We start from the raw sequence: 21,884 nt of genomic DNA, 5'->3' as shown, positions 1-21,884 counted from the left end.
AAGTGGCAGCTTTTTGGAGAGACTTGAGAGACATGGGATAAGAAAGCCCAAAAAATACTTGGCCGAGTGTGGTTGTGATATGTGATCGTATATTCGAGCAGGCGTTCACAAATTTTTCGAGTCCAAGGGCCCAATTGAACAGAACTACCATGTGTACACTTTAAGGCAGCATTTATACTGCGATTCAGATTTTTGGGGTTAAATCATATTGGGGGTTTTTTGTAGTCACTCACGTTTCCAAAAATATGTCACTTGCAATACGACCGGAACGTGTCCATGAAGTGACACACGTGCCCCCTTTTTTTTTTTTCAACAAAGATAATCTTTGATTTATTTTGTTGGGATGAAAACTGGCAATCTTTGAAGAAGAAAGTTGTATTTCACCACACTAAGGTAACAACACTATGATATTAAAATAAAAGTTTATGAGTGAATCAATTTTAACAATTGAATTTCAGAAATTCAGTGGACCATTATTCACAGTTCGGGATTTTCTTCCGGAAGCTGTCCACCATTATTCGCGTTTTTTTTACCCAATCCCATTTTGAACAACTGTGCAATTTAATTCCCGTAATCTTGTGTATTTTTCTTATACACCTAAAATAATAGTAATATGGCTGGCTACATGTTGCTCATAACAGGAAGTTAAAAAATCATGCGCAACATTCATTATTGTTGGACAAAAATGTGCTTAGAGTTTAGGAATATACTGTAATCCCATTTAGAGGTTTGGCATGCACTTTTCAGCCTGCAAATGTGTTTATTTTTCCTGCAGATGAATGCTTTGTTCTTGCTTATGGAGACTTTCCTAAACCTTGGAGTGGTTAGTTTTTCTAATCATCCGTTATCATTCAAACTGTCAGTGTCACGCTCACGCTCACTTGTCATTCTTGCGTTTATTTCTAATATGCAACTCACAAAAAACACTCCTGACTCTTTGCGGTACGCATTCCCTTTCATTTAGCCGAGGAAATGAAACAAGACAATCTGTGGCAAATGGAGGTTTATTTCCACGTCTAAGAAGCTCCCTCCTCACGCGCTCGCTCCGCATACGTACAGCTCCATTAAAAAACAAAAAACATAGGAATAGAAAAATAAACATTGATATCAGAACGAACCATTTAAGGGTTTAATTCAAATATACAATTTGCATATAAAGAAACTACGAAAAAGGGCTGAGGAGGAAGGAAGTCAATGGCTGTGTTTACACGGACAAAAAGAACCAGTTTAGTTTAGAGAATAGTCTTTTTATTATAGTCCGTAAAACTATTGGTTGGAAGTCTGTGCTATGAATCAACGTGTAAGCATTCATGTAAATGCAGCCCATGTCTTAAAGCTTATTGAGCCTACATTCAGGAAAGGCAGAGTTGTGTGTGTCCTAGCATACATAATCGTCCCTGCGTTTATTTCGAGGAAAGAAATGCTAAGCTAAGCCATCTTCGGAAAGTTCACCAGATGGGAAGACAGTGGCGGATCAGTGTTTTATTTTAAGACTACTAACCCCTCACTTTTACACTCCTGAGCAAAAAACAAAAATAAAAGTTCAAAATAGTCCCAATGTTCAAGGCGAATGTGTCCTCCACGTCCTTTGTGATAGTCCGTCTTTCCCTTTCAACTAAGTCGAGACATTCCTTTAACTCTTCCATTTGTCAACGTCATGAATATCTGCTTCAATTTCTCTCAATCTGCTCTAAGTCCAGTTCTCCTCCGAGCTGAAAAATGTCCCTGGTTGAGCCACGGTCGCCCTTCCAGAGGGCCATTTTTCCCCGCGGCGAACCGGATCTGGAGCCCACACTACACGCCGAGTCGCTGTCCAATTCTTCGTCGGACGAATCCTCGCCATCTCTAATTGCCTCCTGCCGGGGTTCCAGTCCCAGCTCAGACACGGCGGTGAATTCTGATTGCCGTTGGCTCGACGGGGGCAGGCTGGATTGGCAGCTGTCAAAGAAGGAGAAGCCGGGGCAACTCAAGCTCTGGAAAGTCTGGAGTTGCTGTAAAGAAAAGAGAGGGAACGATATTAATATGAGTGTGTGCAAGTAGCAGTGGTAGGATGTAATCAAATTCAGTGTGCGCGCGCAATTAGCAATCCGAAAAGTATTCACAGCAATTAATTTTTTCCAAATTATGTTAGTTATTTCCAAATGGTGCAAAGACCTGAGCAAGTATTTTATACGGAATGTCCGGCAAAGATGTTTTATTTTTTTGCATTTAAGGTGACGCAATGCAACTGAACATTACTTGACGTTTTACTGCGACGCCATTTTATTTGGGTATGTTATTTGTACTCCTTAATCGTTCGTTACTTTTTCAAATTCCGTGGATAATGACGCCACATAAAAAGATGTAAGTAGAGTGATGTAAAGTAAACCGCAGTTGAGATTGATTGATTGATATTTTGGTGACCTGTAAGGTGGAAAAAAACTGGTTGAGCAGTGACACGGAGGAATGTGAACCAGGAGGCATACCTTTTACTTAGCACTAAAGTAAAAATGAAAGAAAAAAAAATTGAAACTACATACACAACTATTTGTACTTCTACTGAAGTATAGAAAGTGAGTTCTATAGCCACCTCTGGAAGGTTGTGGTATGCTATTACTTCTATTTGGGGGAATTTTCATGTTGAGGTTTTGAGATTAGGTTTCGCTTAAAGCTGTATCTTGTGTTTCATTGAAACATTTATTGCACATGTGAGCACACGTGCAAAGCCATGGCCCGTCTTCACTGAAAGCAAAACGGTGAAGTCGCAGAAAACCGCAAACCGTATTCTGTTTCTCCTATGTCAAGGCGACTCGCTAACAGGACTCGACAACAAGTTCTATCCCAAGTTACCTTGATACTATATGAACACCGAGCTCCTCTTTTGACATAAGCAAGAAAAATGGGCAGTGCGGTGACGGGCAAAAAAAACATCCCAAGATTCATGAAGATTATAGTAATGAAAATATAGGGGATGTGGTTGACGGACTTTAATATCTATTCATTGTGCCACTGAGAGGAGAGAATGTTTCCAGAAAAAAAGTTAAAATGTTACAAGAAAAAGGATGTAAATGTTTGCTTTTTTCTAAAGCACATAACCAACGAAGCAAGAAGTCTCAAAGTGAGACTAATACAGTTGTAATGCAGTGCAGTGACGGGGTTAATAATCTGTGGAGCAGCAGATGTTTGGAGGCGCGGGGATGAATAGAAATTAGTTTTAGTTTTTTTTTTTTTTTTCACTTGAATACGGAACAACTTCCCCGTTGCCATGCACCAGGAGTCTCTCGCTAGTGGACTCGCAAACAAAAGCGAATACTTCAGGTGATAACGAGAGTAGTGGGAGGCCTTCGCTGTCTGTCACCAGAATGGGAAAAGGGGGATTTCTGCGCCCTCGCTGTGTTCGGTTCCCCTGGTATTACTTGACTACTAATTATCCCAGCAGAGGAGGAGGGTTAGAAGTGGGGAGGGAGCTTGGGCGCTGCTTTGTCACTATGTGCTTTCCAAGAAACCCACTGGGGACAGTCTGGGATTTGGGAGGGTCTGCTAGAAGCGGGGTTACATTTCTGTATTGTGCCAAGCTTTTCATACCAACACCACCACATGGAATACACCCAAAGATGCACTTCAAGAGTATACCACACATTTGCACACAATCATTATTTCACATGCTTCAACCACTCCAGTCATTTACAAGCTGGTAAATGTTTTTGTTGTTTTTTTTTTAAATAATAATGTGTGTGCATGTGTGTGTTTGACTCAAATTGGGCTGATGGACCGGGTCACCCACAGATTAGGCTAACAAAAAAATGTAAATGTGATTTTAAAATAGTAGTCTGCATTAGGTTCATTGAAAACTAAAATCAGTCCAGGGTGTACAAGAGCCTCTAAAAGGGATCGCCCGTGGGCACCAAATGTGTAACTCGGGCCTGTTGTAAAAAGTAAGATGACCAGTGAAACTGTTGGAAATTTGTCTTTGTGTGTGTTGCTATGGAAAAATACATTTCACATATTTACTCGTGAGCTGCATCAAAATTGTGTTTGTGCTGCTCTATTTTAAATCATGCATTGGTGTAAATTTAGAAAATAAAATTAATTGTATACTTGAGACAAGCTAGCTAGCATTACAAGCATGAGATGATGTCCCCCCAAGTAATTGAACAGACAAACAGATCTACTTCCTGTCTCGTGCAAACGGCTACCAGTTTGATACATACTTCTGAAATAAAAGAAATTTGCTCAAATTAAGTTTTATCATAATAATATTATTGTGTTATTATTAAGGCGGGGGGGCGGGTGACGTCTAAGTTGACCACAAAAATTTCTGGTGGAGACAGAAACAGACACCACGTTGGTGACCTCTGCTCTACACTAACACAACCTCAGCAAGGCAGTTTGCTGGCTTGGGGTTTGCGTCACACAATGCTGTTGACAGGACTTAAACAGCTCTGCATTGTGCCTGAGAGAAGATCTAATATTAAATTGTAGGTGTGTTCGAAGTTTCAAAACTGCCATAAAGAGGCACTAAAACAAACACAATGACAACGGCTCACCTATGAAGTGAAAGTGCAAAGAAATGTCAACAGAGGCCATTTGAGATCAGCAAAATGGAATGAAAATGTCTTGAAATGAGGTCAGTCGACAACACTGAGGGAAAGCACAAGCAAGGCGTGTAAAACAAAAAGACGTGCCAGGAAGGAATCTTGCATTCATCCCTGACAAGCAGACGACACACCAGTGCACCTCGGCATCAATCATTCATCTGCGCTGTACCGAGGCCACGATGCAGATAAGCAAGAGAGTTTAGGAAGAACAGAGCACAGACTGTTATTTAATAAGATAACGCATTGACACGGTGAGTCACGTCACGTCACCGTCGTGTTCCCACGTTGCTGCTCAACTATGCTCGCCATGTGCGCCATGTTAGGAATGAAGGGCCATGGTGAGGGGGGGAGCGTAGGGTGGCATATTAATAGAGCAGGAGTTCAAGCATTTAGGCAAGCATTAATTGCTTGGAAAACAAATGAGCAAAAAAGTAGAAAATAATTGCCTCTGGTGAAAAGAAAAATCAAGCAGAATAGTGATACCTCTAGCAACAACAAGCGCTGTCGTACCTGACACATACACTGCTAATATGCTACTTTCAGAGTCAAATGCCTAAACTTGTCTGACTTTCAACCTTCAGTCAAAATCTGGGCAGCTCCAAAATCCAAACTCTTGTATATGATATTCACGGATTGCCAAATCTCCACTGAAAAAGTTTTCGTTATCAGGCCAAAACAAATGACAGCTTTGCTTTGACGCACAGTGGCATCTTGGTTGCAACCACCTGCTGAAGTGTGTTGAGGAGCTTCATTTAGACAAAAGTAGTAATTTGCTGCCGGCTTCTATAGGCAATTACAGTACAAGTAGAAATCTATTCAGAGTCTGCGTCAGTTATACACTTAAAAAAAAAATTATATGGCAATTTATTGCAAATTATTTTGTGGCCCCCCAAGTTACGTCTTGCGGACATCTGGTGTCCCCGGAACCCAGTTTGAGAACCTCTGCAATGGCGAGCAGCAATAAGCAGCTTCCTCACCTAAATAAGATCACCCCTATCACTCCTCCACTTAAATCACTTGAATGTGGCAGCAAATCACACCCGGCAGGCCTCCCCTTCCGCAAAAGCTGCGTTGACATTTTATTGAACGTGTGGCCTCGAATTTGGCGATAAAGCTCAGCCTCCGTCTGACGACTTTCCACAGCCGCTCCAAAGGAGGAAAAAACACAGCGGCCGGCCAAGGTGCAAGGGAAACCGCCAGGCGTGCAAACAACGCGGCGGACAGCTCGCAAAATTATTCAAGGAATTTGTTTTGGAGATTGGGAGGTGGGCGGTGGGGGTCGTGCGTAAATACCCACGGTGGCGGAGCGATCATTGATTAGCATGTCATGAACTCCCAGAATTCACAGCCGCCGTCAGTGACGTGCAGCAGGAAACTAAAGGCCACATTACTGCGCATTGCGCTGACAGCAGACACTGGGGACTTGTTATGTGCTGACCCTCGTCAACCTCGCGCACACACAAATATCCACAAACCTTCGCAACGACAAACGTGCGTCTCAACCACTTTGATGTCGCAAGATGACAACTACTCTCACCAACTTTGAGCTCATTATTATAGCTCATCAAAAATGTCCTTACAGATCCCGCCCCCCTCTCTTTGAAACGCAGTCCTTTTTCCAAACACTTTTACTCATATGGGTGTGTCGACACAGGAACTGAAAAGAAAAATGATTTACGTAATGCTTATGAATTTCTATATAAGCAAAAAAAAAAAAGTAAGACTGTCGTAATATTACAACAACAAAGTCTTAATGATAACATTTTCACAGGTAAAGTTAAACTAAGAATAAATATGATTTTGCTTCGAGAAATGCTGTCATGTTATCCAAACGTTTTACACAAGAATAAAGTCGGAAAGCTACTAGAATAAAATCTATCTCACTCTCACTCACTCAAAGGGCTTTTTTTTTTTTTTTTACATTTTTAATCGCAAAATTAAAATGTTTTGGGTCATAATAATACCCTTTATTTCCACAAATGTGACTTTTTTTTCTCCCAATATTTTGACTTTCTTTTATTAGTTCTGTCCCACAGTGTTCCCCCATTGCACCTTTTTAGCAACTCATTTTACATCAACACACCTATAAAATCCAGGGCAAGTTCATGAGGGTGTACAGAGGTAGTAAAAAAAATCCCAACAGATAGTTTGGTAGTAAAATGAGTAAGTGCCTTGTTAATCTACAAGTGAATGTCAGCAGGAATCTTTGGGAAGCTGCTCGGTTCATCTCACCCTAGTCAAAGTCCACATGCTGAGCTTCCAATTGAAATATTGGTCCCGCCCTAAAAAAAATACTTGATTCGCAAGCACCACCATAATGACCAACGTTAAAATAGGATTGTTTTGTAGGTAACATAAATTAAATGGGTGCTCACTTAAAAGAAATGTCTTTATTTTTTTCTACATCAGCCTTTGCAGGTATTTTCATAATTTGTGCAATATGGATTTTACTTCGCTTTGTAATTAATAGCTATACCGTTTCAGAAAAAAATTCCAAACGTTGAACCAGGTCCTTAACCCATAATTACATAATTAAAAAATAGATTGCATTATTATTTGTATTAATATTATTATTAAAACCCGATATGTTAGAGAAAATATGAGGGCAGATTCACTATTCAAAAATTCATTGAGAAAAGTTAACTGGCATCTCTAATTTAAAAGAAATTTGCAAAAATGTTTTGACCAAGTTAACTATCCAATATAAATCTATAGCCTACAAGTTAAATTTACAAAATGGAAAAATAAATGTTTGAAAACAAAAAAAAGTATCCATTCAGTGACAGTACATTTACCATTAATATAATGCACAGTTTGAAGATTTAAATAAGTCATCCTTTTGCGTACCACTAGAGGGAGCCATGAGTTGCATTAGTATCACGTTTTGAAAACTGCAGCGTTGACAAACGAACTTAAATCACGTAAAACTGGAAAAGATTTGACTCTCTGTCTCTAATAGTGTTTTTCACAAATTTTTGCAGCCCCTCAAGCAATATTTAGACAGAATTATATTTCATCCAGAAGTGCACTATTTTTGATATGAGTGTATGAAAAAGCCAACCGGACAAATTTGAAATTTGATGTCGTTTACAAATGCACAATGTGCAGAATATATTTCATAAGGTTCAAAATTCGAATAAAAAGATTTGTTTAAAAAGAAAAAAACTAACGACAGAAACCCAAGCCACCTCCTTTCATACGAGAACGGAGCCAACGTGTCCGTCTGTTAATCCCCAAGACCACTTTGAAAGCACGGGCTGAGTATGTGATGCAGGAGCATTCCTGCGAGCCGAGGTAACGTCAACGTGACGAGCGCGTTTGTCTTCGGGGCTCGGTTTATTCCCCGCCTAGCAGCTGGCACGATTAGAGGAAACACCGAGCGTCCAACTCTCACTTGGCCTGTACTGAGGGTGACACAAATCTTTAGGAAAAAGGAAAGGGGGAGGGTATCGGAGTAAGATGGTGTCACTTTCTATTACAGACAACAGACAGTATTCCAGTATGAAGGACTGCAGTGAACCTTCTGGAAAACATCTGAATGAATTTGAAATTTGATTGTTTAAAGGGGAAGACGTAAAACATTTTTTTTTTACAAATGTTCCATGCGACCCCACTAATCCACCCGTTTTCATCCATTTTAGATGGCTGCCATTTTGCCTTGTGCTGCCACTTGATGTCGACTGAAAATGACAACACAGTGCCCAAGTGCTCAGTTAATGACGACTCACCTGTTTTCTGGGTTTGGTCACGTGACGTTCGCAAGCTGAGCAGTTAAGCACTGTGATTGCTGTGCTGTTTCATTCATATCACAGAAACACGATATTAATCAAAATATCGTGTTTAGACGAGTGGGGCACATACTACATGACTTCCCCTAGAGGGGGGGAGGGTCCTATTCCTAAAACAGTGACACCTTGACTGGTGGGTGTCATGGGAGATTTTCACGAGTCGTCCTATGTCATTGAGACGTCTCAACTCCTCGCAGCGCAGCAGTAGGACACTAATATTAGTCGTTTTTCGCAGAAGATAAAGAATATATGACTGTGAGTACTGTTATCTTAACTTAACGGCTTGTAGCCAGATCCGACCGATTACGGATTTTTTTTGTAGGCTGATGCGGATTCCAATATTTGGGAGAGTAAAATTACGATAGTAGATTAATTGCCCGATTTAAAAAATATATATAACTCTGCTTTGTTTTTTAGTGTACTGTCAAAGTACACTTCAACTGAGAGTGGAAATAAACATGAATTGAGTCCAATACCACCATAACTCGTTCGTATCTCAATTCTATGCTCTCAAATCAAAGCAAAATAAAATTGGCCTAATGACGGCTCCACGTCTCGGAAAACCCACGCGGTCAGTCACTTATAGACATTGCACAGCAATTTTCTTCATGGTGTACGACATCTTTCAACAGTTTACTAGGATGTTGTTCCAGATGAATATCTCCCTGCATCAAAGAGTGCATACCATTAAAAGAATTGAATGCTTCAATTTGTGTAGCCAGGGCTCGTTTACAATCGCTGATTGCCGGGGCCAAGCATAACGTATGTTGGGTCTCGTCGTGGCTTTCTGTGCACAATCACTTCTTTTTCTATTTGGCCGCTGTGGCTCTGTGATAAAAGCCAGATTGGTGCAGGAAATGACAAGTACGAGGGTGGGAGTCATGGATGTCGAGGGGGCCCAACCTTTTGCAATTACCCAACAGACTCCATGAAATGTTCACCCGAGCCTGGTTCTTTTGGAGTGTGTGGCGTTAGGCGGCATGACTGAACATGAGGCATGTTTCGTGAGTGAGCACCACTCCCTCCCTCGGATACTTAACACAACACTTCAGATGGTTAACCAGAAAATTCATACTGTTCAAATTCATTTAGTGACTAAAGCTGATTGTTTTTTTTTCTTGCGCAAAGCCTGCATTCCCATGTGCAAGGCAACCTTCAGACTAGATTAAAAGATTCAAGTGATTGAAAGGAGGTGTTGACTTTATCACTACGCATCGACGTTTAATGCTTGACTTAATACTATTGGTGTTTTCGGCTTCTTGTAGTCGCCCAACTACAAGCCTTGAAATGTCCATTAATTAAGGTAGCACAGCATTACGCTCCAGAGAGTACGATAATAAGAGCCAACAATAGCAGTTAGCCTCCTTAGCTTGGGTTATTTCCAATCGCCTCAAGTAAAGATTCATACCGGCGGTACCTCAGGCAAGGGCAGCAGTGACTCAAAGTGAAGCTCCATCTTGGTAAAGAAAAAATGTCCAAAAATGTCAAAACAAATGAGAGCTAACGGGCACGATTCATCATAGACACGTCTCGCTTTATGACATGCAACAAGAGTTCAATGTCACAAGAAAAAATATTTTTACTGTCATTGACGGCTAAAGACGTAAAATATCCAATTTTATTTTACTTGGCTGGTAGTGAACGAGTTAAAAATAATAATTCACTTCTACCCTTTGTCAGACCCTCCTTTACCCTACCATGAGATAAATAGATAAAAATAAATAAATAAATGCATATCTAACATCGAATGTCTGGATTCTTAAAAGACAAAAATATGTCACTGGCAGTGAGTTAAATAGCACACTAACAACACCAACAGTCATGGGTTACATTCCTGACCAATGGCCCAATCCCCAGTCCCTGCCAGTTCCATGCACAAGTTTAAAAAAATTGCCATGAAAGGTATTTGTTGTAAATAAATAAATAAATGTGTCAAACAAATCATGCAAGTGACTTGCTGTGACAACCTTTGATGGGCCAAGCCAGAAGTCACAACATCACACCAATACTTGCACTAACTTTCCGTTTTTTATCCGTGATAACACCAAGATGACATTTTGTTGTTTCCCTTTTAACATGTTTAATCACTTAGCGTGGGGCTGACCGAGTTCATACTGAGTTGGTTTTAGCAAACTAAAGTGTGCACCCCCTATTCCTTCCATTTATCTAGATGTGGCCCCCTGGTGAAAAAAATTTGGACAGCCCTGATTTACTGTCTTCAGTGAAGCAAACATATGCTTTTGGGATGTGGGAAAGCCAGCACAGGAAGAACACGCAGATTGGAACTCTGACCCTGTCACCTAAACAATGTGGTGTAAATCCAGCCTGCTGCTGAAATACTTTCACCATGAGACCTCGGCAAATGTTTTCCTGTGTGCGTTTTGTCTGTGCATGTCAAGCAATTCCAGCTCACCTGAGTCATCTTTGCCAAGTCCAGAGAGGGCCTCTGCTCCTGGGATTCCTCGGGTCGCCGCCGCTTCATCCCGATCTTTTTGTCGTTCAGCACGCAGGGCTGCGACTTGCTCCGAGACAGGCAGCCTTTCCCATCGCCCCTCTGGCCGGACCGGCGTCCCAGTTCCGGGGTGGAATCCGGAGAGCTGGCCTCCGAAGCTTCTTCCCTCTGGAGTTCGGGCAGGCTGATCTGCTCGTGGGAGAGGGAGAGAGGCCGCAGGAAGTGGCCACAGTAGGACCGGGGGGCTTGCGAGGAAGGAGTAGTGGGGGACATGGGAGAGGCAGTGAAGTGAGGGTAGGCAGGCAGTCGCTGGTTGAAGAAGGGCAGGTCCAAAGGTCCATCAGTGGAGATGCTGGCGCGAGAAGGAAAACTGAAGCTGGAGCTACGCTGCATGGCGAGGCAGTGACCAACGGAGAACCCCCCACCGGCGCGTACGCTCCCCCCGCTGTAGCACCTACGCTTCTCCACCGCCGTCCACACTCGGGAGCCCTGAGGCCGCCACGATGAGCGAAAGCCGCCAAATTCGTCGGACAAGGACAAAGAGCGACACTGCCGCTTGCTGGGGGGCGCCGAGGGCGCCTGGCCTGTGGTGATAGTGGTGTAGTGCGAAGTGGTCGGAGCAGAGGGGTGCGCTTGGGTCAAGGCGGCATCACCCAGGCTGAGATCTTTGATCAGGCTGGTGATGGCCGTGGCGGCGCCCGGTTCCTTGGCCAAGGGGCGTTCTCCTGGCTCGGGCATCGTATCCCACAAGCTCTCCAGGCTGGTACCTGACTGGAAGCTTCGCCCTGGATTCAGCCATCTGTCTGCATCTACAAAAATGGAAAACATGGACTCTTAGGGTAGGTTAACACAACATCCAAAATATTCTAAACACACTTGTTGGTGATGACACAACACGCTCTTTGTCAAATTTTATGAGGCGTGTAAAAATGTTGCAGGATTGATGTTGCAAAATATATACTTCAACCAGCATGTCTACAGAGTTGCGAGTGTTTTGACTTGTGGCTTCTTCAAGATTACAACGCTCCTGTTCACAATACCCTGAGCATCTGACAGTTCCTGGCCAAGAAGAACAACTCCGTGCTGGAGCAATTTGACTCAATCTAGCTTTGCGTGAATATTTTTCTTCCCTCTCACCCAAACTCATCAATCAATGTGAAAGCGCTTTGAGTGCCTTAAAAGGTGGAAAAGCGTTATAGCAGGGAAAGGCCATCTACAATCATCCCGCCTTCTTCCATCCATTTTCTATATTTATCTGACCCAGACAAGACTTGGTTTCCTGATTTGCGACAGCCCCAACAAATAATTTCAACCAGAACTTTCCGACAACAGCAATAGTCATCTGAACCCACAAGACCTCATTCATGATAACAATAAGCATGTAAAACACATCACGCTTACTAATCTAATATTTAGGCCAACATGGTTCAATGAGTGCGATCATATATAGTCGCAGTGATTCACAAAGTACACAGGCTGTATTTAACCTTTTACTACAATACATTTGCATTTAATCTAGTTAAAAACTTTTTTTTTTTAATTTGTAATTACAGAAGGTTTGAGAACCACTGGTCTTCAGTGTCAAGCTGCTTGTGTCTTTTCTCACTCGAATCACGTCCATTTTGGATCATGTTCGCCAAAACTGGCACGTAAGTGGTTTCTTTTGGGCAGACCATTTAAATGCAGCAATGACCTGACAGGAATGCCATGAAAACAACTCAACAAAAGAGACCAACTTCAAAAGTGTCTTGTGACGCATGAATGGACGAGGCACACATTGCAAAGCCCTCGCCACACTCCTCTAAATGTCAACACCAGCAAAGAAAAAGAAGAAGAGACACATTGGGAGTATTTTTATTGAAGGAAGTGTATTGTTTGTGAACCTCCCGGGAGAGCGTAATGTGCAATGTAACAGAGCAGGTGCACGCTGATCATGAGATGTTGACTAGAGGAGCGGAAGTGAAAGCCAAATACAGTGGAACCTCTTAGTTGGAACGTAATTTGTTCTGGGACGTGTTGAAGATGAAGGAAAAACTGAAGATATTCCATTAGCTTTGCTTTTTTTTTTTTTTTTTAAGGGCCTTTCACTAAACATAACCAATAGGACTTGACAATGTAGGCTCAATATTATAATCACAATATTTTACAGTTTGAAGACATTTGAAATATATTGAGATTTTTTTTTAAAGATATTTTGAAGAAATGTCTAAATTGAACAGAAAAATTATGACATTTGTGACATTTTTCTATGCAGTTTTTCATATTTAGTTATGTTTGTGTCTGGGGTTTTTAAGACTTTTGAACAGGCTTATTAGTTTAAGAATAATCAAGTCCTTCATTTTGGAAAATTAATTGTATGACTTTTTAAGAACCCTCTGATACCTTTTATGCAAGTTTAAAAATAAGTTAACTATTGCCCATGTTAACTCTGATGACACTGCATTCCGTCTTATGATGTGAGCCAAGACAGCCTGTAATACTGTAACATTAACTGTCAGAAACGTGTGACAAGTTAACCAATGGTAATATTTAATATATTCAATCTTAATTACGAGAACTTGTGCAAAGGTTATTGACATATCTCATTTAAATAAAAAAAAAGATTATTCATTGTCAAACAAGGGAATAACGACATTAACTGCGTAAAACAGCCAAACACGTCTGGTGTGTAACATTCTAGAATCATTGTAATATTGTAACATTTCACTGAACATTCTTTATCTTCATACAAGTGGAAAAATAAATTAACCGCAGCAACTCTGACAACGCAAGACTGCTTACATCATTCCCTTCCGGCCAAAGAATCGGCCAAATACTCAGTTTATCCATTGATATTGTTGCATATCTTTTTTGACCTCTCCCTTTGAAATCGGAAGTTTTGTGCAATTGCAGAGACATGAAGATGCGAATGTCTGGAATGAGTAGAAAATAGACAACTCACCAGCACTTCCACAAGAGAAGAGGGTCGTCCCTCTGCTCATGGTGTGGCGCTCACGCTGAAAAGAAGCCACAAAGATTCAGAGAACTGAAAGTATGCAAATATTGAACACAATATGCATAGATTTATGGAAACGCTATTTGTATACAGTACTACGTTACTATCGTCAAATGTAAAGTTTGTGTTAGAAAAGACACTGTACTATGTTAGTAGGAAAAGTATAACATTACAGTGGAGCTGAGTAGAGTACTGCATTCCAAACCAGTGGCCTATATGCGACACATGCCTCACGAGTTATAATTGCGGTGGAAATGTTATATCGTACCATAAAATGAATGTGGCTAGGCCATATGATTGTCGCATGCCAATGATAATAAAACATCCATCTTTGGTTCGCAATTGAGCTGCAGCCTATCCCAGCCGACTATGGGCTCATGCCTACCCTGGATTGGTCGTCAGCCCATCTCGGTGCGCATATAAACAAAGAACCATTTTGTCTTGAATGAACCTAACTTACATGTTTAGGGGAGGTGCTGCATTGAAAATGGGTTGCAAATCATGTACTGCATCAAAAACACATTGATTTAACCTACAAAAGCTTTATTATTTATTACTGTGTTCAACAAAGGTCAAAGGTCATTACATATTTTACAATGAAATAATGGCTGACACATTTCTCATTGGCTGTCAGTATGCAAGTAAGAGGGAAATGCCGTATGATCCATTGATAGCCTGCAAATTGTGATTTTCTCTCTCTCTCTCGCTCTCTATCTCTCTCTCCCTCCCTCCCTCCCTCCTTCCCTTCCTCCCTCTCCCTCTCCCTCAGTTCACTTGGTTGCCAACAGGGTGGCGGTTTCTTTTGCACAAGAGCGACAGAAAAGAAAATGCGGTGGAAAACTACAGTGACTCACGCTGAGGTGATCATATCACAACAATTAAAAAAAAAAAAGACAAAACATACTTTCTTATGTGGAAAATTGAGCCTATAGCTTTGTCGGGCAATCCAAAACATGTATACAGCATGTATGTAACATATTGCACTGGCTACAGTGATACCTCAGTGTGGCTCTCCTTGCCGACTGGCGAGGTCATTGCAGTACGTTAGCCTATATATATATTTTTTTATACTTCACTCAAGTGATGATCTGATGTTTGTAACTCAAATTCTGGCTCGAAAATCTGGTAATTTCAGGGACTTTTAAGTCAAGGAGCCAATGTATATGATTATATTCAACAACTTGTGAGGTCGACATATAAATTGAAGCATTCAAGATTAAAACACAGCAAGGCCCTGGCTTGTTGGTACATGCAGCAGATGTGGGATGACATTAAGTGGTGATATTCATCTGACGAGGGATAAGTACCTGCTAACGATAAGTTGACGTGCTGCCAACCCAAACTGACATGAATGCACAACAAAATGAAAGAAGTTCCAGCACAGAGGTGCACGAAATAAAAATATTCTTTTGCAGTCGGGCAGCCCGCTGCCTAATATGACAGTACATCTGCCTCACAGTCGTGAGGTTTGATGTTCGAGTCTTAGTCTTAGTCTGCCCTGTGATTGGCTGGCGAACAGTTCAGGATGTCAGTTGCGATAGGCTTCCACTCAACCGCAAACCTAATAAAGGACAAGCACTAATGAAAATGGATGGATGGAATTGAATTGTAAAATGTACTTAACTAATAATGAGGAGTTTTGAACACGAGTCTGCTTACTTCCCAATGGAGGTTGCGTCGCCAAAATAAGCCAAAGAAAAAACTAAACGCTCTGAGTCTCGTCTCTTACCGGCCGTCGTTCGCTGCTCTTGGGCCTTACATCATTGACACCCTTCTTCTTTTCTAGGCTTTTGGAGAAGATGATCACCATGGTAACGCAGCACTCTTCACAAGTCTCATCGGGCAGAGGAGCAGGAGGATGAGGCCACGGGCAGCCATCTTGGGGAGAGGGTCCGAGACGGGCAGTCAGTCAGTCAGCTGGCACCTCCCATCTAAGCCAAAAAGCGAGTAGGACGCCCCCGGCACGTGAGATACTCTCTGTTAAGGACAGAAAGGATAAATGCTGAAATGCTGACAGTCCTTTTATGGTTGTTTGACATCTCGTTGTACAGCGGTTACGACGGTGTATTGTGTCATAGCTACGCAGGTATTGTGTACTGGAAGAAAAACAACTCCACAGTGATGCTGGCATGTGAAATGATAGATAGATAACACAAAGCAGGTACAACATAATTTTCCAAAACATGATACATATCCTGACACCTTTCTGGAATAGCACCATAGTGGCAATGATTGTAAATTGTTTTGTATTCTCCCAGCAGCTGGCATAAAGTGATTCCTTAACTTGAGGGTTTCATTTTTTCTTTCACCATGCTTAAAACTCAATTTCGTCTTATAATTAATCAATTTTCCCCAGTAAAACAAATCAAAATGCTATTAATCCAGTCCAGCCCCCTGAAAACACCGCCATTTTTACTTTTTTGATGAAGAAAAATAATATAAAAATATAAAAATAAATAAATGACTATAAAAAGATATAAAAGACAATGTAAAGAATAGGGATCGGCTTCGAGTATGGATGGTTCGAGACTGGTGGCAAAATGTAAAGTGTTAAGTCTATCACTGTAGTACAGCAACAGGGTAAGCAAACATTAGCATGTGTGTTTATTTTTGGCATTTCTGTACGGTTTATGACAGAGTTCCGTTTTAATAACTGAACAATCAGAACCAACACTGAACCACACTTAACGCCGTTGTAATAATTACTTTCACCATTGGAAAACCAGCAATGTCGTGAGGATAGGTGTGTGAAGCCAAACAAAAGAAAAATTGCCCTCGATGTTGATCCACACCGGTACTGTGAGTGGAAGTAGTTGGTATCACGATACAAACCAGTTAGCAGAGGACTATTCGCAATGTTTCAATAAAGCCACACGCAAAATGCACACAATTTTAATGTCTATTTTCCTTGGCTGGGATTGGTTTAAGTTTTCTAATGCGTATAAAGAAGCAAACAAACACATTAACTCCTTGGCAGAGGCAACAAGTTAGCATGTGACTAAAGCAGCTAAATAAAGCGCTCCATGCTCTCGGCTATTTGTCTCACAATGTTTCTTTACAAAACAGGCTGGGTAGTTTTCTTGCAATTTTATGATGGCGCTTTACTTTTTTTTTTCTAAGGGAACGGGAAGCCCGATTGCATGTCTGGTCTAGCAGTAAAACACAGAGCGTACAGTATGTTGCCATATGGACAGGTGACAAAGTCAAGGAAAAGACAGCATGTGTTTAACGAAAGGGCAGGCATCGGTTCTTCTGGTCCCCCCGGAGGTCTACTAGTGCAGCGAAGAACATTATTCTTCCAACATCATGTGCTGTTTTGACGATGCCTACAGCCATAAGTGCCCCATCCTTTTCCACAACACGCATCCAGATTTTTCCGTTCATTAAAACTCTGTTTTTAGGAGCCAAATGAGTACTCTCTCGAGCTAAACGCTGACGTACACTTAATCTGCCTCCTCAGCCAAAACATGTGGAGAAGCAAACATGGCGGAATCATTTGGCTGATCCCGGGTAAAAGCGGCATGGCTAAAGATGTGGTGGAAGGAGCTTATATGGAAGTGTGGTTGTCTCATACACACACTGCGGCTGCAAGCAGACCGTAGTGGCTGTAAAAGAGGTTAACCCTTGAGAGCTCCTTGCAACATTTGTGCCACTCAGTTTTTGAAAGGCATTTTGGCAAGGTTGAATGAAACCCGGATGAATTTGAAAAATTGCAAAGCTACACAAAAATCAAATTTACTGTGTCACAGAACTAGAAGAATGACACTTATTTCTCTTTATATCAGTAGCAACGTGCAAGGTATGCAAAAAAGTTAAAAGGTGAGGAAATTTTGCTGCATGCTTTGAATGGGGAAAGTTTTTCCAGATGGACAAATATAAAACTAAAACTAAAGATTTTTTTATTAAGATAATCTATACGAATTTATAGGCCTTTTCCGGGTTGAAATCCTCCAGATGATACAAAATAATATTTATTTCACACTGAAATAGTTTCAAAAGGGTGACTTTTTTTTAGTGGGTAGTTTTACAGCTTTTGTGGGAAGCTGAGCATTTTTGACGGCGTATATTTAAAGGACATCTTTAGGGTTAAATCTAAGGCTCTCATCCCAACTGCTCCACTCTGATTTGGAGATCTTTCAGGTATGCTTCCTTCGTCCTTTGCCGGATGGCAGGAATAGTTGCGGTGACCTCAAAGCGGGGCTTCCCTCCCTAATTAGCTGACCGCCCAGCATCCAATTAGAGAGCACATTTCTTTGCAGCAACCCAATCAACTGCTTTCGGGAAGCGACACACACCAGTTTAATGGTTTTTGCAGGCCCGCCTGTGTAACATGCGTATACCTCTACATGTAAAGTGGAAGTTGCCACACTTATAAAACATGTCTGTGCGTTATTGAGTATTCCACACATAGATTTCATACCAGCTTGTTTTACTTTTCATGTCATTTCCTGCAACCCCATGACTACACTCAAGATGTTTTACTTTGGTGAGGCCTAAACCAACTGCCGGCATATGACTCCCATTAGCTCCATTTACCCCAGAAAGTCAGTGGAGCACAACTGGGCCTCTCGCATGAATAGAGGGCCCGTGTTCGTCTTCTTGTTTGGAGTAAAGAACGGGAGTGTTGAATGTTCTCGCTGATCGGTGTGCGATCACTTAGTCTGATTAGAACTGACATTGAGTAATGGGCGAGACCAACGAACCAGGTTTTAGTGCGAATGTTGGGGAGCCTGGAGTCATCCCCATTGTGCAACTGAGCACAAATGCTAGGCAGTTACTGAAATGTGTTACCGGAGTTAGCAGAATGTTCTTGACGCTTACCGAAATATGTTGGACAGTTCTAGAATGTTACTGCAATGTGATGGACAGCTACTGCAATGTGCAATACAATTACCCATATGGGCTAACATAAAGTGTGAAACAGTTACGGAAACATACTAGATCGTTCCTAGAATGTTCTAAGCAGCAACCAGTGTATCATCAAGATGCTGAAACATAGTTGACGGTGATGGAACATGCTCAACAGTTACCAGAATGTGCTAGACAATTGTTACCAGAAGAGTAGAGAGTTACTGGATTGTGTTAGACTGTTACCAGCACGTGTTAGACTCCAATTAGCTGTATTTATCCCCAGGAAAATAATGTAAAAATCAGTGGAGCACAACAGGGCCCCTCGAAAAAAAAATAAAGCCTGTGCTAGCCTTCTTGTTTGGAGTAAGGAACGGGAATGTTCTAGTTGATCGGTGTACGATTACTTTGGCTGATTAGGACTGACACTGAGTAATGGGCAAGGCCAACAAGTGTGTTTTAGTGCGGGAGTTGGGGAGCGTGGCGTTTACATGCAGGAGCTTTCCCTATTGTGCAGCTGGACATGCCACGTGTGTCTGTCTTTAAGCGAACTGTGTTTTAGTGTGTGTGTGCGCGTGTGTGTGCGTGTGCGTGTGTGTGTGTCTGTGTGCATGTGTAATGACTGGCAAGCAGGGGGTCATGGGAGAGGGCAGGCTACGAATCAGAAGCCCCGAGCCATGCTTACTTAATGAAGCGGCTCACCATGATGGAGAAACCAGAGCCCAATGGTGAAAGAAGTGTCGTGAGCCCATACTCCGGTGTGGACGGATCACATCAGCTAGTCACTGAACCTCTCCTCTCCTTTGCTACCAATTACAACGAATGCTCCCTCTTTCATGTACGTTTTTCACATAGTGTATAACAACATTGAGACTAATAAGTAGGTTACAAAGTTTGTTGAAAGCAGGGCTCCGGGATCCCCTATCCAGCCTCTTATAGAGGTCTCCCTCGTCCAACAGACTCGATTCAAATGATTGGATTGTTATCTGACTTCTCAGAGCTTACTGATGGGCTGGTCATTTGAATTAGGTGTGTTGCAAGAGGAAGACCTATAAAACAGGATGGGTAGGAGCTCTTGAAGATTCGCCTAGCGCACCCCTGGTCTAAAGTGCTAAAAATAAAATAAAAATTGGGTGCCAGTGTGAATATGGTGTTCCTTACCATAACAAAACTATATTTAAAAGAGAGCAATTCATGGATCATTAACTTGAGACTCATATTTGATCAAATGAACAAACAAACCCATATTTGCCCAATGGTCCATGCAGTTTTAACACTACTCGGACAGAAAAAAATCTAATATCAGACATCGATGTTTTACAAAGTTGTTGGAATGTGCTAAGCAGTTAGCACTATGCGTTAGTTACTGGGGAATATTAGACAGTTACCGGAATGTGCTAGACATGAGGGAGACAGTAACCGTAATGTGTTAGACAGCAACCAGAATGTGCTAGACTGTTACCGGGTTATGCAGGATACTTTCCAGAATGTGTTAAACAGTTCTACAAATTGTTAAACCAAAGAATGGAATGTGCTAGAAAATGACCAAACTGTTGCTGGACAGTCAACGGAACATACTCGACCTCGGTCCTCAATCCTGTTCCTCGAGGGCCTGTTTTCCATCACACACCTGATTCAAATCAAGGAACAGGATTAAAGACCCCTGTGCTAGACCGTTACTGAAACGTGCTGTGCTAGACAGGTAGCAAAACATGCTAGACAATTGGTCAAATCATTTCTAATCAGGGTTGTAAAAATTTCAACAAAACTTGTTTTTCTTGTCGGTCACATGATGAAGCACGCCAATGCCACCAACAGGGCTGGGGCAGAACATGGAAAACTGAAACTTTTCACCGTATCACTGCAACAATGAAATGTTCTTGATACTCAACCTCCCGCCGCTCTGCAAGGAGAGAGCCGTAGAAGCCACTATTTGGCATTAGTGTTTAGCCTTGGCAGAGGCCTGCGGTTTAACAAATGCTCTCATTTGAGGTGTCGAGTCGTGAAGAAATACGGTTGCCGGTCGGATTTCTAAGTAACCCAACCACATGTTTCAAAAGAGATAAACAATGGCGGTTGTAAGAATTCACACTATCCTCATAAGCTTGGTTCGTTCACGTCCATGGAAGCTTACGATAAACTGTATGACCATTGACCAAATAAATCAAGTTGGATATCACAGTCTATTTCTTGTCGGGCTTTGCAAAGCATGTCAGAGCTTCTCGCTGTTAAATCATGTCAGATTAGAGCTAAACTTAAAGGGAAGCTTCATCACGAAATTGGAACAAATCTACCCTTAGATCATTCCAGATTCAATTTGGCCGCGTCAAATTAAGTGGTAATTCCAGTCCGATTTGTGTATGTCGGGCAAGAGTGCAGACAGCGACTCTTGGCTCATAATAGTAAGTGCCTGTGGAGGGCACTGAAAAGGGCAGCTAAGATAATGTGGCTCCTTGCCTGAGCTGAGAGTTGTACGGGCAGATGAATAGACGCCTATTCGGGGCCCCGTGAAGCCCTCTGACGGGGGTGTTTTGTGTCCATCGGTGATTGGCTCGACCTACTGCATATTTGTGCAGAACGCATCTGGTGTCAAGACTTTGATCGGTGGCAGCAGCCAGTGGAAAAAAAAACCAAATACACCATTATACAGTAGACTAATCAAGCACTTTGGAGCATTCACTTACAATTCTCAAATCAAACATTCTCTGGAAAATTTTGATAATTGATGTAATCATCAGTTCATCGATTATGATGCACATCATTGCTTTGAAAGTCACACACATTTTGTGTGAAACACTTGCTGGAATGTGCCACACGGTTATCAGTTAGACATTTACCAGAACGTGTTAAAAGTTATCGGAATATGCTATACAGTTACCAGACGGTTCTAGACAGGCACATTTAACAGAATTTGATTAACTGCTTTGAGAATGTTTTTCTAAAGTTACCGGAATGTGCTATAAAGTTGCGTTTGTTGCAGGAATGTGCTGCACATTTAACGGCAGTTATTAGAGTGTAATCGACAGCGACCGGAACACACTCCACAGTTATAGTAACATGCTATTCCGTTAGCAAAATGCACTCGACAGTTATCGGGAACGCATTAGTTATCAGCGTTACTTGAACACTAAGATGCTAAACAATTAAGAACAAGTTTAAGTTACCATAATGTACTCGACAGTTACTGGAATGTGTTAGTTGGTTACTAGAATGTGTTTCAGAAG

General features: G+C 41.7%; 1 protein-coding gene across 1 annotated transcript in view; it reads right to left on the bottom strand.

The window, feature by feature from the left end:
* Nucleotides 1-988: 988 nt before the first annotated feature.
* LOC148330157 (protein FAM53B-like) overlaps nucleotides 989-21,884 on the bottom strand; it is a 34,911-nt gene continuing 14,015 nt past the window's right edge. Inside the window, exons 2-5 of the mRNA XM_088305214.1 lie at nucleotides 15,542-15,789; nucleotides 13,759-13,813; nucleotides 10,779-11,626; nucleotides 989-1,991 (exon numbers count right to left, since the gene is read on the bottom strand). Of these exons, the coding sequence (XP_088161340.1) occupies nucleotides 1,671-1,991; nucleotides 10,779-11,626; nucleotides 13,759-13,813; nucleotides 15,542-15,622 (1,305 nt within the window). The 5' untranslated portion in view covers nucleotides 15,623-15,789 and the 3' untranslated portion in view covers nucleotides 989-1,670. The remainder of the gene's footprint in view (nucleotides 1,992-10,778; nucleotides 11,627-13,758; nucleotides 13,814-15,541; nucleotides 15,790-21,884) is intronic.

This window comes from Idiotropiscis lumnitzeri, chromosome 9 (genome assembly GCF_059441095.1).
Source record: "Idiotropiscis lumnitzeri isolate Australia: NSW breed Sydney's pygmy pipehorse chromosome 9, RoL_Ilum_1.0, whole genome shotgun sequence".
NCBI classification, from domain to species: Eukaryota; Metazoa; Chordata; class Actinopteri; order Syngnathiformes; family Syngnathidae; genus Idiotropiscis; species Idiotropiscis lumnitzeri.
This window is presented reverse-complemented; position numbering and strand designations above follow the sequence as displayed.